The 17,490-nt window shown below is 42.9% G+C and overlaps 1 protein-coding gene across 4 annotated transcripts in view; it reads left to right on the forward strand.

Annotated features, from left to right (window-relative positions):
* Positions 1 to 17,490, forward strand: part of MBOAT1 (membrane bound O-acyltransferase domain containing 1) — an 80,439-nt gene that overhangs the window by 19,338 nt on the left and 43,611 nt on the right. For all 4 annotated transcript variants that reach the window (XM_007054894.4, XM_037893062.2, XM_043540058.1 and 1 more), the window contains exons 2-3: positions 13,408 to 13,553; positions 14,282 to 14,359. In XM_007054894.4, coding sequence (XP_007054956.1) covers positions 13,408 to 13,553; positions 14,282 to 14,359 — 224 coding nt within the window. The remainder of the gene's footprint in view (positions 1 to 13,407; positions 13,554 to 14,281; positions 14,360 to 17,490) is intronic.

Below are 17,490 nucleotides of genomic sequence, written 5' to 3' on the forward strand. Positions count from 1 at the left end.
TATTGATGGTCGGTGGTGGTTGTTTTTTTGGGTTTTTTTTAAAGAACATTAAAGTATTTGTTATAGGAAGAAAAATTCAAATAGAATTACATTGACTTTGAAAACAGATGCAATACAGGAAAATGGGAGACAAAACTTTAGACTTACCAACTTTGGCCCCAGCTGAGGAATATACTTTATGGTTAAACTTTTTAAGCATGTGAATAATCTCATCGAAATCAATAAGACTATACATATGCTTAAAATTAGGCACATTTCTGAACTGGGGTCTAATATTACTTGGAAGATTGTGCAGTCCTTACCTGTATCTCCCATTGGTGCCTGGGGAATTTAATTTGAGTCATAACTAAAGGAATGGGCCCCAACTGGGAGGGGCAAATGCATGTTGTTTGTTCACTTCTGAAAGAAAATCGAAGTGTATGCTGTATTCTTGACTGAGTGGCATAATCAGATATTACAAGGAAATATTTGACTTGCCGAACTCCAACTTGCTGTCCGAAATAAACCCTTAATACTGAACAAACATTGCAGATCTCTTTTGCACTACCCACGTTAGTGCATTGTTACTTATAACGGTTTATAAAAGAATCTTGAGAAAATAAAAACCATAGAGGGTAATCCTCTGGAGGCTGTATTTAGATAAAAATCCTCCCAAGGACTTGTGTGGCTGGCAAGAGTTCTAGGTTCTCGGAGTTAAAGAAGCTTCAGTCTGTTTGTCTTGTGTCAAGCCCTTACCTGACAAAACCTGTCCAAGATATCTAGCTAGTGCTTGGCTGCCTGTTTCCCTTTCATTACTGAGGGCATGACTACACTACAGCCCTAAGTACAGCCACTGCGTTAATTACTGCAATGGCTGATGTCCACACTACCCTTCTTCTGTTGGTGGTGTGCGTCCTCACCACGAGCGCTTCCACTGACTGAAGAGAGGCGGGGGGGAGCTGAGAGCCAGCACTCCCTGCTGGGAGCCCAGCTGCCTTGTCTCTTCAGCTTTTGCCTCCCTACTCCCAGCTGGAACTGTGGGTCAGCTGCCCACTGGCTTCTTGCCTCCCTTAGTGGGGAGCCTCCAGGCAGCAGCCCAGCTTGAAGTGGGGAGCCTGGGGGCAGCTGGGCTCTAGCTACCTGGCTTCCTTGTCAATTTCTAGCATGGAGCTGTGAAATTGACAAGACAGCCAACAGCCCCTGTAAGTAATACAGTGTCTACACAGACACTGCATTGCCCTAAGTACACTGACATATGCCCTGTGCCTCTCATAGAGGTAGAGTTATGATGTCAGTGCATTACGGCACTTACATCAACGGGACAAGACTCTAGTGTGTACACTGACATAATTGGGTTGAATCTGGATCTGTGTAGTGTAGACCAGGACTGAATGCTGCCTGGTTGCTATGGCTCCTGTGGCAGTGGTAATGGAGGAACAGGATTAAGTAAACACTTTTGAGGATTCCTATGAAGATAAAAGCCCTTTGCTTTGTTGGAGGCCTTATAAGGTGTGAAGAGACCACTCAGGCACTGTATTTACCAGCCAGGTATTCACTTATAGGAAATGGACAGGTAAATCTGTTTAATTTTATAACAAGCCAGGACCTGTGTAATCTTAAGGGTATGTCTACACTGGCAAGTTTCTGTGCCACAAGTTATACCACTTTTATTAAAACGCTGCAATTAAACCACTGTTGCGTGTCCACACTGTGCTCCTTGTGACCCTGGAGCGCATCCACATTAGCAGCTCTTGCAATGACAGAAACGGCAGTGCATTGTGGTAGCTATCCCACTGTGCAACTGGAGGCAGGGTGCTTTGGGATCAGTTTGCAATGCCTCATGGGGCAGGCACAGCGTCACATGATGCAGGTTTCCCAATCCCATTGTTCCATGGGTATCTTACTAGATTGCCAGTTGCTTTTCAACTGAAGTGGGTGGGGGGAGAGTGTGTGACAGGAGTGTGTATGTGGGGGAGACAGTGTGTTTTGGGGGACAGTGTGTGTCCACATGCTGTTTTCTAAGTTCAGACAGTGTCAGGAAGCAACTGAGGCAGGGGAAGGGGGAAACCATGACATCAGCCCCCACCTCCCTCCCTGGGCTCTCTGCACAGCAATCTCTCTAAACAGCACTCAGTGGCTGTCGGAAACGGTGCTTTGAAAGGGGAGGGGTGCATGTCTCTAGGGCAGTGGAGTTCAAAACAATGAGCAGAGTGGTCACTTGAGGCATTATGGGACAGCTCTGGAGGCCAATTACAGCGCAGAAAGCAATCAAGTGTCTACACTGGCAATAGAGCATTGGAGCCTCTGTGCGAATAGCCTTACGACTCTCGTCAAGGTGGGTTTTTTTGCAGTACTGCAACTGAGGAGTTTCTGCGCACAAAGTGGCATGGCAGTGTGTAGACATCTGCAGTTTGAGCGCAAAAAGCTGCCTTACTGTGCAGAAACTTGCCAGTGTAATCAAGCCCTAAGGGTCAGAGCGTCAGCTGCTGCCTAAGTCTGCCTCTGACAACATGGAAAAGAACAAGGTGGCACTGTTTGTCCAGCACACAGGATTCTCTGGGGCTCTGTGGGATTTTGGAGAAGGCTGAGGATGGGGCAAGGCAGGGTTGACTGCTCTTCGCATTACTATCTCTTGCAGAGCCCCTAGATTTCCACCAGTTAGAAGTTAGAGCTTGGAACAAATCTCCTCTGCATTGCTACTGAGCAGTAAGAGGGGGTTCCAGGCTGCCTTGGCGGTGCGGGGAGGGGATGAGGGGCAACAGAGCACTACACATTGGCTGCTGGCAGTGCAGCTGTCTCTTGCTTCTGAATCCCAAGGATCCACATAGCTGGGAGGCCCTGTCACACCACCCAAGCTCTGTGCCCTTTTACCTAAAGGAATTATTTACAGGGTATATACCACAAAGTAAACCTCCCAATGTTTCTTTTGATTGCTTCCTGGTAGTAGTATTTTAATCTTTGTTAATCAGGAGGCATGGGTTGGGCTCTACTGGTAAGCTAGTATGTAGATAAAAATGCTAATTCTCAGACGTATGTTGGTTACTATAATATTCTTCTAAATCTTTGGCTCAGATTTGGATTTCTGTAATGCAACATGGACAATTTGGTTAAAACTCAAATTTGGTACTTCAAGTTATTCAGGGAAAGGCTATCTCAGCAGGCATTGTAATTCCATTCATGCAACTCAGATGCATTTCTAGTGATGAAAGGGCTTTCATGACCTCGCTAAACTATGTTGTAAAATGAAATATTGTATAACAAGTGTTTTGTTGGTTTGGGTTGCTAGGCGTGGGTGCTTATGAATTTTAAGTTAGCAAGGTGGGGAAGTGACTACCAAGAGGGTAAAATTAAAGCTTCTCCTTTTCTGGAAAAACAAGGACTGCCACTGGTGCAGTCTTTGAGCCGTTTCTAAGTAAATACATCCTCTTGAGTTGTCACTTTTCTTTTCCTTTTCACAATTCCAAAACCATTTCACTTCAATTTACACATCGTCATTTAAGCAGGGTAAGTCTGGTCATCAGTACTTTAAAAGGAGACCGACAGAGAAAAGCCAGTGAAGGTAGTACACTTCCCTCTGATTCAGCATTGGACCAGTGTTCCAGCACCCTGGTTAGGAAGGCAGGAGATGCCATGTTTCAGGTGATTTGTGAAATCAATGTCCCAATCACTTGGGGGAGGAGGGTAAATAACAATCCTATAGCACTTTTTGCAAAAGTAAGGGTGTTAGTCCTGTTTTCCTGGCACAGTTCCAGTTTGGATAATTATATGTCACTTATGTTATTCCTTCAAGTATTGTTCAGTTTCTATCCTGTGTTGTGGATTGGCTTGTAGTATTGCTCTTAAACATCTGCCACAAGAGGTGGCAGCATTTCAGAGACGCGTGGAATTAATATTATTTTTTTATTATTGTTGTTACTTTATTTTATTTGTAAAGCACTTTTCAAGATGAAAGTTTCTATTATCAGTATAAAACATTGGCATTATTACAGTCTGGGCTACTAATGTGCTTCATAGCTAATCTCTTAAGGTGTCGTGATTAGAAAACCCCTGAATTACTGAAGTTTTCTAAGTACTCCTGGCTATCTCGGAATTCCTTTGTATCTATCATAGGAAGTTACTGGTATTATCCATTGAGAGAACTGGGTTGTGGCAGAACATCATTGCTCATAACTGAGCACTATTTAAACATCTGTGCAGTATACAGAATAGTTACAGTTCAGTATAAGAGTTGTTGAGAGCAAAATAGAGCCGTGGGTCAATCAGCCGTTAAAGGTAATCATACAGGCTTGCATGATTTCTAACCTAGAATTAAGTTACAGGTTAGATTTTTCAAGACTACTTTTCATTTAATTATTTTCCTTTCTAAATTTCCAAGGACTACAGATTTAATCTATTCCACAGCTATATCACATGTCCTACTAGTGATTATTCCTTTAATGGCTTCTTAAAGGTAATCCAGAAAGAACATCTGTTTCAACTTTAGAGTGTAAACAACAAAGATTATTTACCCTGTAAGTAGGAAATCAGCAGAATTTACTCGTGAAAACAGTATCACAGTTCAATATTCTTGAGATATGTGCGTGGAGATAAGTTGTACAGCTCCTGTTAGTGCACACAGCCCTAAAATTTCCCCTCCCAGTAGCAGGGGCAGATATGGTGATTTCCCTGCTTTGGGTGGAGTTCACCCTCTCTCTGGATAGAGTTAAATCATCCCTGCCGGAGAGAATTTGTCCTTTGAGCTCATAAAAATGCTTCAGAAGAGCAAAAATGTTGCCTTTGGAATGGCCCAGATTCCAGGAAGTGTCAGGTATACTTAAGAAATTCCTTTTGGGTATATTCCCAACTCTCACCCCCAATAGTAACTCCACAGACACATGCACACACATCCAATTTCAAACATCACAATTTGGCTGTTGTTCGATGCTATCAAAATATTCTGTTTAATTTTCAGAATCAAAGTATAAACATTTTCAGCAAAGTGCACTTAATTATATTTGTTTGCCAAGTGGCACCCTTGGTTATGTATATAATAAGTCTTATGGAGAAAACAAATGATTACACTTCCAAATCTCTTTCTTTTCCTCTGCAGAAATACACATCTCTGACTAATGGGGAAATTTCTATGGGGGCCCCTTATTAAAATGTTAACCAAACAATGCTGCCTGGCGTTTGAGTTAAGAATGAATCCCTGCAACCTTTAGTCTTATTCACCATCACTGATCCTTAATGCTTTCCTGAGTGCTGAGAACATCTGTTTGGTGGCTTATGAGAAATTACTTGCTAGATACAGTGCTGGTTCCAGTTGACAGGTATCAACATAGTACCTGGGACTAAATAGCTCCCTTGTAGGCAGGGCCAATATTAACATGTCTTGAAGCTTTGATTACCTGCTTGTCCTGAGGATGAAAGCATACTGGCAGCTCTGCTGCTGACCGTGCTGTACCTGCTTAGTAAGTAAAACAGATTTAGAGCCTGATCTTCAGGTCTGGCTGAATACTGCTCAGCACAGGACCTTAGGGCAAGAAGTAAAAGTGACTTACTGCCACTTTTGCATTCCTGTAATCTTGGGCCAGTTCAGAGCAGACTCCAGCCTGAAAGTTAATTGCCACTGTTTAGCTGGGACTGTTTTGGCAGCCAGAGATCACTGAAGTTCAGATTCTATCCAGACGTGCCTCTATGTGCTGCCATTTTGAGTTTGGAGAGAATTATTGTCGATCTAGTCCATTCTCCTACATTTTGGCAAGTGAGGTCAGTTTTTGAGCAAGTATAAGGGGAAAGAATAATAAAGGAAAAGCAAGGTATTTTGTGGTCAGACTTGTGGGAGATTTGCATATGCTAGGATTATTGCAGGATCAATGGAAAGAAACTCTCTTTTTTTTTTTTTTTTAAAGCGAGAGGTGAGTAATCCAATACAACCTGGGTGAAGCAGTGACCAGGAATATTTTTAGTGATTTATCATAAGGGTGAAGCCAGGGAATTACCAGCTCTAAATCTTCTGTGTCCTGACTCTAAATGTTCCAAGAATTTCCGAGCAAGGGAAAGTATTTTCCCTCTTCTTCTTTATAGGTTTTTCTGTGGTTTCGACGATAGTTTTCAAGAGAGAGGACAAAACACTATTTACTTCTCTGTGGAGCTGTCATACCTTTCTGTCGCTTTCCTCCTGTTGTAGGAATGTGATGAATCACTAACTATTCTGGTCATGGGGCCAGTTTGTCCACTACTTTGGAAAAAACTGTGCAGGGAACAGGAAACTTTGGATTCCCTCTAGCTTTGTTTCAATTTCATCATTCCATTGGGCGAGCTGGGTTTGTTTCTTGGTGGGAGAGGCAGCAGGTTCCGTTTACTACATCCTCCAATGTCCTGAGGTCTGTAGAGATCTTGGGACACCTGTCTGAGGCCAGGGTCTCTGCACATTGCTGTCTTGGACCCTCCTTTTGGCTCCCTGCCCATTGACTTCTGTCCCTAAAAGCGTCCTGCTGTGGGTGTTGAATGTAAGGGAAACACATACAGGGTAGCGCAAAAGGGGTCAGCTTTATCTTACGGAGTGTCTGGGAATGATAAGGTGGAGAGTGGCCCTCTTGCGTCATATGCCCTCTCTGTTCTCAGACATGCCCACGTAGGGGCTCTGAAACCTGGGGGTCGGGGGCTGATGCCTGGAAGTGATCACTTCTCCCCCTTTTGCCGATCAGCCACATCTGCCAGATCACTGTCTCCTCTTATTAAAAATAAAGTGGGGATGACTGGGCCCTTTAAAGGTGACCTCTTTTTGGTAATGATGACCTACCTACAGTATTGTAAGTACAGGAGAATCATATAATCAATAGGAGTATGTTTAGATAATGTCATTCACAGAGTCCAGACAGTGGACTGTTGGTCGCTTGGTTTGATTTGGTTAGGAGGTTTTCAGATGCAGTTTGGATTTCAGGGCCCTATGACAAACGCAATAAGTAATTGTTCATGAGGAAAAATAGAATGAATATAGAAAAAAAACATGAAATTTAATTCCTTTCTTCACCATCCATGCTATGTGTAGTAAGAGGAGGCCCTGAAACATAAATTCTTGTATCAGAGGCCCAGTCTGAGGCCTGAAGCCTGAACCAAAGTACTTCCAGGCAGTGTTAAGCAAAGCTGGGCTGGGAGCCAGAGGCAGGTCCCACTCACAGAAGTTGGCAAGAAAAGGTTGTTAGAAGCACGTGCACACGCACATAAGTGCTAATGAGAGGAACTTGCGCCAAGACGGCATCAGAACACTCCACAGACATAACAAGCAACAGGCAGGTGCATCTTAAAGACAGGGTCAAAAGGACAACATGGTGGGTAGATTCGTTTGAACTATGATGAGTAATCTGTCCTGCAACTGTATAGAAATAGGTCTGGGAGCACATAGCGTTGTCCAGCCTAGGGGGCAGTGGAGTGTCCCGCCACTGACTGAGCTGTGTCCATTGCCAGGGAGCACAAATTCGTAGTATGCCCTGTAGAGTCTATAGGGAACTATTACTGTGCTTCGTTTGACAATAAACCTGGCTCAGGTTCCTTCGTACCTTACTAGAGTCTGTGGTTTTGGGAGGTTCTCTCGGGGTCTGCTGTGTTAGCTATCTGCGCAGAGCTGCGGCAGCACACAGAGGGAACACGCACGCAGGCAACTGTTATCATCATCAAACAAGAGCAGAGCCCCACACCGGTAGCTACCGACAACACTATGCAGTGAGGATTCCATTGGTCTGTCAAAGAGAAAGTAAATAAGGAAGTGTTATTTATTCCTTCTCATAGCACAAAAATTAGGGGTCACCAAATGAAATTAATAGGCAGCAGGTTTAAAACAAACAAAAGGAAGTATTTTTTCACACAATGCACAGTCAACCTATGGAACTCCTTGTCAGAGGATGTTGAGAAGACCAAGACTATAACAGGGTTCAAAAAAGAACTAGGTAAATTCATGGAGGATAGGTCCATCAGTGGCTATTAACTAGGATGGGCAGGGATGGTGTCCCTAGCCTCTGTTTGCCAGAAGCTGGGAATGGGTGAAAGGGGATGGATCACTTGATGATTACCTGTTCTGTTCATTCCCTCTGAGGCACCTGGCATTGGCCACTGTCGGAAGACAGGATACTGAGCTAGATGGACCTTTGATCTGACCTAGAATGGCCGTTCTTATGTCAGCTACCTGGTTCCCCAGACTTAAGGCTTAACTTTGCAGCTGCTGTTCTCTGGTTGAGGAGCTCTCAGTAGCAGTCCATCCAGTACCATTCCTTTATTAACTGCATGGTTGGAGTTGCCCCAACTTCTCTCTTTCTTCAGTGGCAGAGTGCCTTGCTGCTGCATTATATTGCTGCCTTCACCAGCTGACTGATGGACCAAGAGACAAGTTGAATAATGAAAACTGAGGGGATGGTGGTATCTTTCCAAGGCTGGCCTTGGCGGCGTACTGTGTGCTCTGATGGCTCATTTATTGTATCTTATTCAGTAGAAATCGGCTTTGTAGAAAGCCAATGCATTTCTTTCATGTTGTCAAGGCTGAAGAAGTTTGAAATGAAAAGATCTGAAGGCAACATTGAATGGGCATGAGCAGTTAAAAGATGGGTTATGTAATATACAAATAATTGTAGGCTTGAAACAGAAGGGATCATTTTTAAGATAAGTGAATAATTATTTTCCTAAGTCAACATTCAGAATCCCCTAATTCATTATTTCCACTGTGCTGTTAGCAACACCAACAACAGAAATGGTATGAATCAAAAGGAGGGTGGTTTTATGCTCTTCTGCCAATGTGGCAATTCTCACAGCCAGGGATTTTGGGGTCAGGGAGAAGGAATGAACTTTCCTTCTTTGTGATCCAGCATTGAGTGCACACAAATTGTATCATATAAAGTTACTTTAAAGCATAGACGTGTGCTCAGTTTTGAAAATTAGGGGAAATGTTTGTTCTTCATAGCAACCTTACTTAACTACCTCAAATATGTATGGTAAGCAAAAGGTCCCAAAGGAATCTGCATAATAAACTGCAGTATGCTTATTGTGTTATAACCCCACTCTCTCTGTATGTATGTATGTCTCTCTCTCTCACTCACACACACACACACACAACATATGATATGCATGTGATAATTTATTATGCACTGTTGACTGTTTCTTTTCCTCTTCTCCTGAGATGTAGAATTCTCCCCTCCCTCAGAATTAGTTTCCCTGATGCAGAGAATGGACAAGATTTGGTCTGTCATGAAAACCAATTTTTCTCGACAATAAAAAGCTGCAGGTTTAAATCACACTACATGGTTAGAAATGGGAACTTTATACCACTGGGAAAAGGATTCCCAGCTTTCCAATGAGGCCAGCATTTGCATCAAGCCCTGGAAGATCCTGTGAAAAAAGACTTTAAATCTGTGACAATTTTAAGTTTAGAAAAGACTTGTGGATAAATGTTTAGATTTTTTTGAGCCTTGCACAGCTGAACTTATGGGTAGTGATTTATAGAAGTGTTGAGCACCTGCAACTCCGCTGGCAGTCAGTGGGAGCTGTGAGCATTCAGGACCTCTGAAAATCAGTCTTATGGTAACTAAGGCCCTGATCCTGCAATGTGAATAAAACCTTTATACCACACCATGTTGTGCATACTCATGTAGGTACAGTAGAACATCAGAGTTTCAAACACCAGAGTTATGAACTGACCAGTAAACTACACACCTCATTTGGAACTGGAAGTACGCAATCAGGCAGCTGTGAGGTAGGGGAGAAGCAAATATAGTACAGTACTGTGTTAAAAGTAAACTACTAAAAAGGGAGCGGAGGGATAAAGCAGCATTTTTCCTTTGTATAGTAGAGTTTCAAAGGTGTAATAAGTCAATGTTCAGTTGTAAACTTTTGAAAGAACAAGCATAATGTTTTGTTCAGAGTTACAAACATTTCAGAGTTACAAACAACCTCCATTCCAGAGGCATTCGTGATTCTGAGGTTCTACTGTATTAAATTGCATGGGTGTTTTCTCTAATAAAATTGCAAACAATGCTTAGTGTTATGTCTTATCATGGTATAGTTAGGGGGTGAAAAACCATGGATATATTTAAGGCATCACATTACATATTGCCCAAGATGCAGAAGAAGAAAATGGTTCAAGCGTAATTTATGCACACTGGTTTCTTGGTTGATAGAAAACCTGTAAGGAACAGATTTTAGATAATTATGCCCATTAGCACTAAACAAAATGAAACAAATATACAAAAATACAGCATAGTCTTGCTGGAGTATCTTTATCAGTTGGATAAGGATGTGGAGGAAAGGATGTTGAATGCGCATTAGCGTTTGGGTCATAGCCGATGAGAAGAAGGAGGAGATGACCAGGGTAGGGGTGAGTGTGCCCTCAGTCAGTGAAGAGGCAGTTTCTTAGCATTGTAAACCACATCCTTCTGCTTCTGTGAAACAGTTAGAAAACAAAGTGTTTGATCTTGAAAACCATGCCAATTTATACTGCTTTCTCATTCCCTTTAGAGTAGTACTTAGTCATTTACTTTCAAAATGACTTTCAGAGGCGCTGCTATTTCAATTTGTTCTTCTTTGATTCCCTCACTCTAACCTTCCTTTTCAGATACTGTAAATTACTTCTAAATTGTTAGCTTTCTAAATTAGATTTCCTGCATTAATGGCATGTTGTAACCATGGTGCTGGAGGCTACTGTTAGTTTAATTCAGGGCAAGAGGGTTAAGTGAAAATTACAGTTCCAAGATTATCACTCTCCATGTAAATTAGATCTATGGCACTGGAGCTTCTTATAAAGAAATTGCCTTTAAGCATTGAAAGTAGAATGAAAGTTAGGGCTGGAGTTTGCTTTTACTTTTATCCCAGTGTAAGGAGCAACATGTAGCTGTACTGCCCCAAAAGCAGCACAGGGAGGGAATTGTGACTCTGAAGGTCTAAGGCACAACCAAGATCTTGGATCGAATGGTCAATGAAATAGTGAGTGGGGGAAAAGTAAATACTATGTTTTTTGTTGTTGCCTTTGCTGGTGAGTTTTCCATGACTACTGCTCCCACAAAACGGAGTGTTGTTGTTTTGTCTTTTAAACAGATACGCAGGTCAAAGTCCACGTTCTCTCCCTCTCTGTCCATTGTGGGTAGGTGGGGTGGGCTTTGAGGAGCCTGCATAGTGGCTCAGCATTCCAGCCTGCCATGCAGCTTAGCTCCATCAAAGCTTACCTATGTACAGCCCCAAACGAGAGGGATTGGGGCAGGCTTTGAGGGCAAGTACATTGCCAAGTAGGCATACCCACGTGGTCCCACATACATTGAGCACAACCTGAGCCTTTGGGCTGTAGCAGTGGCCATGGAGTGGCTATACTGCCACTTTGCAGACTTGTGGAATAGATGTCCTCCTCTGCTTCTAGATCTCATTGGACCCCCGTACTGTGCTAACCCTGACTATGTGAGGTTGGTGCTCTAAATTTAAACAGTCTGTTAATACATAATGTGACAGCAGCCTGTGCTCAAGAATTTGTACAATAGTTCCTGGGTTTGTAAGACCAATAATTTGTTGTGCACTGCAAATGGCTTTCTCTGAGATGCTCTTTACATCTGCTTTTAATGCTTGATACAGATGGGAGGAGTAATTCCCTTATTCAGACAGGCTTAAAGTATTGTCATGGTGGGAGAAGGCTCCTCTATTTACTCCTGAGTCGTAATCATATCATGCCTTTTATTGTTTAAGTGTTGACTATATTATGAGGTTGCAAAAGACACAAGAAGAGACGGGCTCTGCTCCAAAGAGCTTGAGGCTGAAATCCTACATGTTTTGAACTTTAGACCGGCAGCAACTTCCATTTTATCAATACTGAAATAAATAGTTTTGTTTAATAACTGAACCAAAAAATATTTACAGACAGCTTTCACTGCAACAGGACCATGCTAAATATGAATGTGCTCTGCCATGCCAAAGACCTTAAAGATATGTCTGTACTGCAGTGTAAGCCCAGGGTTCAAACTGAGGCTCAAGACTAACCCCCCTTCTGTATACACACAAATAGTGCTAGCCCAGGGCTTGGAGCAGGATCCTGGCACCCCAGGGGGTGGAGGGTCTGAGCCTGAGTCGAGCCAGGAATTTGCAACGTAGATGCAGCCCTATTGGACTCAGAGTCTGGGAGTTTGTCAAAATTATTTCACAACCACACAGGCCAACTTTCTTTGTTCTCTGGACAGTCAAGTTTCCCCACACTGTACCACAAAGAAAGGACTAGAGTGGCCACATTTTGGGAGATGCTAGGAAGGCAGGGATATGGGTGATTGGAGTTGGGCATGCATAATGAGGTGTAGATATTGGAGCCCCACGTTGGGTCTCAGGGTTCAACAATTCCTAACCTGAAGTTACAAATGAGTGTAGATGCTCAAGCCCTAGGTTAACAAACCCAGGGTCTACTAACTTGAGTTCTACTAACCCTGGGCGTACTTTGCAGTGTAGACATACCATAAGAGACGACATCCCTGAACTGTTTATTTAATATGTGACTTTCATGTGGAAAATAAGTCAGACCCAGCAGCGCTTAGGCAGCCTTAGTTCAAAGGATTTCCCAATGTGATATGCTGACTTGGTCTAGATTCACAGCTTAGTACGTTGCCAAAGAGCCTGAGGTGAATGTTCAAGAAAACGAGTGCAGCAAAATAAAGTAAATCTAATGTTATCTGTCTAGGTTTCCATATCCTGTCCATCACTGAGGTATCTGAGCACCTTACGCATTTATTAGAAAGAACAAAAGAGCTTTATTTGTTTTAACTCTGTGGGGTTTTTGGGGGGCAACTGAGGGGAAGGGCAGTGGAAGAAGCAAGTTTTGTGTTTTGCTTTGAATGCACGGAGGCTTGTGGCTATTCTGAGAGTGAATTCCACTTGATGGCTCTGTCTCCTGCACTCACAAGCCTCACTCTTGAGGTTGGCAGTTCCCATTACCGTGGCTAATTTCTGTTTTAATTAGCAGAACTCCTTATTATGGGCCTTATTGTTTCCAGCCACTGCTGCTTGGGCATGCACCGGGAGGAGAGGCCTCAAGAAGGTTGGTGCATTATGGTGAGTGGTGGGAAGAACCAAGATTCTACCCACTTCCACCCCTGCCCATCTGTGTGGAAGGATAAAAAAACAGCCATGCAGGGGCTGCTGTTACTCCTGGATGGGACTGTTAAATGACCCACGCTCTGGCCCATAGGGTTTGATCCTTTTGGCCGTAGTCAAGCAAAGCTCCCATTTCAAAGGGACTTTACTGGGAGCTTTGCCCATGAAACAAGGTCAACTCCTTTATTCTTTTTCCTCCTGGATCTACCCTGGTTTCTTATCATAGGTGAGAAATTCTATATAGCTTTTTCCAGAGTCACAAGAGGAAGCTGTTGTGATCTCCAACAATGAAGCCTATGGCCAAGTAACATTCCAAATTTCTTTTTTTGTTTGTTTTTGTTTTAGGTCAATTTTGTAGCCTGTCAGCTGTTTGCCTTGTTGGCTGCTTTTTGGTTTCGAATTTATTTGAGCCCCAGCAATGTCAGTTCCGTTGTTCGTCATGCATTTGCCACTCTCTTTGGAATATACTTTGCTGTTTTCTGTTTTGGATGGTGAGTATTTAACTTTCAGATAAACAAATTATGCTAGCAATTATGTTTTATTTCATGTCAGTTTTCCTAGATCATTTGTGTTCAGTCCTGAGACAACTTGTGTGTTGCAGTCCTGCAAAACAACCACCACCTAACCGCCCCAAAGCCCCAGAACAAACTGTAATGACTTGCAGATGTATATTTGCAGTGTTGTTGTAGCCCTGTCGGTCCCACGACATTAGAGAGACAAGGTGGGTGAGGTAATATCTGCTATTGGTCCAACTTCCGTTGGTGAGAGAGACAAGCTGAAGAAGAGCTCTATGTAGCTCAAAAGCTTGTCTCTCTCACCAACAGATGCTGGTCCAATAAAAGATATTCCCTCCCCCACCTTCTCTCTTGTAGATGTATGTTGTATTTATCTATGGCAAGTTTACTGCAGGCATCAAAGAGGCACCATCGCCTAAGAAGACATAAACATATATCTTCATTAGAGGAGATGCATCCATTGTTGAGTATTCAATTTGATTATTTTTAAAAAAGAACATTTTAGACCCAAACTGGTTGACAGGATTCTTATTCGAAGCACTGTTCTAGTCACTCTGTAAAAACTGCATTGTGGGGTGGTTCCATGTTTACTGGCTGTATTTCAAATTTAGTTAGCTTACATGGCAGAAAAGGGATTTTTTTTTCCCATCAGCCCTGCAGTCTTACTTTTAGACTATCTAAATGTTTATCTTTTTGTTTTCAAGGTACTCAATCCATATTTTTGTACTGGTGATGATGAGCTATGGCATCATGAACATTGCGAGTATTCCCAACATCCACAGGTAAAGTTACATGGGGACAAGAATTCAATTACCCTGTTCCATCCAGAGGCTGGCAGCAACACTGAAGTTCATTTTGGTATCTTATCTCTCTGTTCTCACCACCTCTACTCAGTTGCAGCAGTTTTATGGATTTAACTAGAGTATCCACTGTATTGTCTAAATTTTGTGAATTTTTAGTTAGTGTATCACATCTGCCTACCAAAGAGAGGGAGGGCGTTTTGTACTTTGCCCAGTTTAGCGTCCTGCAGCTTCAGCAATTTACATGGAGACCTCTTGTCTTTAAGTTGTTGTTGGAGATTGTCAGGCCACACTCTCTTCAGTATTGTGTCCTGGAGGATGGGTTTTAAAAAAACCTGTTTTTAATTTTTCCCTCTTGCTGTTTGGCCTTTATGCGTTTCCCATTTACCCCTGAGTTAGTTAGGCAGTCAGAATAAGATCACAGGCAGTTCAAAATCTGTGTTTTGTGAAACAAGTCAGTATTTTGGTACTGAACACAGAGCTTCCCAGAACTGCAAATACAGGAAATGCCATTGCCTTGATGACAAGAGAGCATTGAACCATCACCAGCCCAAAAGTAAAAGTTATAGACTGTCAGATTTTATTTATTCCTTATGCTAGGGTCAAAAAGAAAGGTACCTAGAGTTTCTGAAACTACCTTAGCCAGGTGTATATTTAGTGTCTCACTGAACCTTATTGGGCAGATGGTACCTTGATCAGAATTGGCAAACTGTGTTGAAACCATAGCTGATTCTTGTACGAAGATAGGAAGCATCAGTAGAAGAGATTTACAGGGCAGTAGAGTAGTTCTCTTTGCAATATTTTGCAAAACATAATCACAGATAATGTATTGTCTCAGAGTTCTTCAAGTGATAGTTCTTTGTTAGTGTTCATCCCTTCTTTCTCTGCATGTGGAATTGCTTTTCACCTGCTGTTCTTTTGAGCTCTTAGTTGAAGATATGGAGGTAGTAGTGTTACCTGGAAAACTGGTTTATGTAAGTAATCCAGAGGAACAGGTCAGCTGGCAGCCTGAGAGTTATTCCACCTTTTTGTTTTGGGTTGACTTGGGCATTGCTTAGACTATTGGATTAATGCTCCCATTAGGTCTAGTGTTGGTTTGTAATATATATCCTCTTGTCTACTCTCTTTGTGCAAGTTTTAGAACTCACCTTCATTGGCTTAGACATATGCCCGTGGTCACTGCAGTTGTACCTGAAGACAGAATCCCTGTGCTTGCTTATAATTTGGTAGGGGCTCTCTGAGGGTTTACCTAGCACAGTCAGAAGGCAGAGCCAGAACTAGAACCCAGAAATCCTGATGTAGTTGATAACTAGCACTACACTGCCTGTGTGAAAAGAGACCAGAGAGAAAAGGTGCTAAAATACGCTTTGTTTCTTTCTTGATCAGTACTGGTGCCTGTGTCTTGGGGAAAGAAGGGAGCAATCTATTGTTCTGGATCAGTGGACCAAGTTGTAGAAACCAAATCTACAGCTAGAAATCCAATATTTATTCATGCCTGCATAGGAGAATGAGAAGAAATTGGCATACATTCAAGTTAAAGGATTTTCCTCTCACTCTTACTGTTTAGCCAATTATTCATGATGGAAAAAATAGCATATGTTGCAGCACAAATGAAGGCAGTTTACATAATGTTGTTGGCTATTGGAGTGCAGTAGTGAGTCATACTTTGAACTGCATTGGTTTGAAATTGTGATGGAACATGCTGAAAATCTTAGCAGGGCTGGGGAAGTTGGAACAGAGCCATTCCCCACTCTTAGCAATAGTTTTGTAGCTCAAACATAGCATGTTCAAATTAATTGAAGCAACATGAAAAGTAACTTAAATGATAAATGTTATGGATTAAAACGGGCTTGAAAAATGTAGCCAACAGCGGCTGGTTTAAAGACTGAGCCTATTCATACAGTTTTAATACATTGGGTCCCCAAGCCTTGCCCCATTCCTTCAGCAATGTACAAGAATATTAATAATAGGAATATAAAAAAGTATATTTTCTCAGGCAAGAGATTTCTCATGGAGTGAGGTAAAAAGGAGACTAAGGGAAATAACGAAAGTATGAATACATGAATGAATCTAATCTGCACCCTTCCTATTCCCCATTAGTCCAGTCTCTGCATAGGCTGCCTACCCCCGACACAGCTGGTGTTCTGTCTTCCTCTACTGGTTTGAGCCAGGAGGGCTGTAGTGGGTCAAACCCAGGGATAGGTTTATTTTTTAAAATCAATACTCAAAACCGATAAATAAGGTCCTGCTGCGTGGCTCCTCCTAAAGCCTCTTCCACATAAGGTTTCTTGCCCTGCTCATACAACAGGTGTCTCCAGCCAGGTTTTACAACTAGCTGGTGTGGAGAATCGCCTTCCAGGACTTTCATCCTAACAGTGGGTCTCCTACAGGAGCCGTCCTGGTACATGCAGGTCGCTCTCCCTAATGAAGCTACTTGCTGACCTTTTATCTGAGAACCAGGTGAGCCTGCAGGCTCTCACCTAATCCCTCACCTGAAACCCATCACCTGGGTGGTAAGTAATTAGTCACTGGTGAGCCTAAATGCACCTCCCTTAAATGGACAAAGGCCTGCCCCCCCGCAGCTTGCCAGTTCTTTTGCCATATCATCTTCTGTTCTGTTCCCCATTCTGGTTTGTCCTGACTTGGGCCTGGTGGCTACAGCCTCACACTTGCCAGTCTGCCTGCCTGGTCTTCTGCTGGACAGTTTGTGCCACTGCTGTTTGGGTGTGAAGGCCGTGATTTCCCAATCATTAGGTTCCTGCCTGCCCCCTTGGGCTCTGTGGTCCTGGTCTCCAGTTGGCTGGTTTTGCTGATGTGGTGTTGGACCCTGAAGACCTTAGTTCTAGGTCGGCTCTTAGGATCACCTGCTGTTCTCTTCTCAGTTTGGTGTTTCAGCCTCCTGGTGCTCTGCTGCTCCCTTTTGCTCTGCTGAATCTTGGTTCTGTTGGTCTCCTTCCTGCTCTTCTCTGTCTCCAGGCTCTCATTGGCAACCTACCTCTGCCAGCAGCCTCTTTCCTGTTCTGTTATGGACGGGGATAATGAGGAGAGGTACAGGAAGTAACAGGATTTGAGTATCACCCCTCCTTGTGCTGCACCAAGGATCTGCAACACTG

This window comes from Chelonia mydas, chromosome 2 (genome assembly GCF_015237465.2).
Source record: "Chelonia mydas isolate rCheMyd1 chromosome 2, rCheMyd1.pri.v2, whole genome shotgun sequence".
Classification (NCBI taxonomy): domain Eukaryota; kingdom Metazoa; phylum Chordata; order Testudines; family Cheloniidae; genus Chelonia; species Chelonia mydas.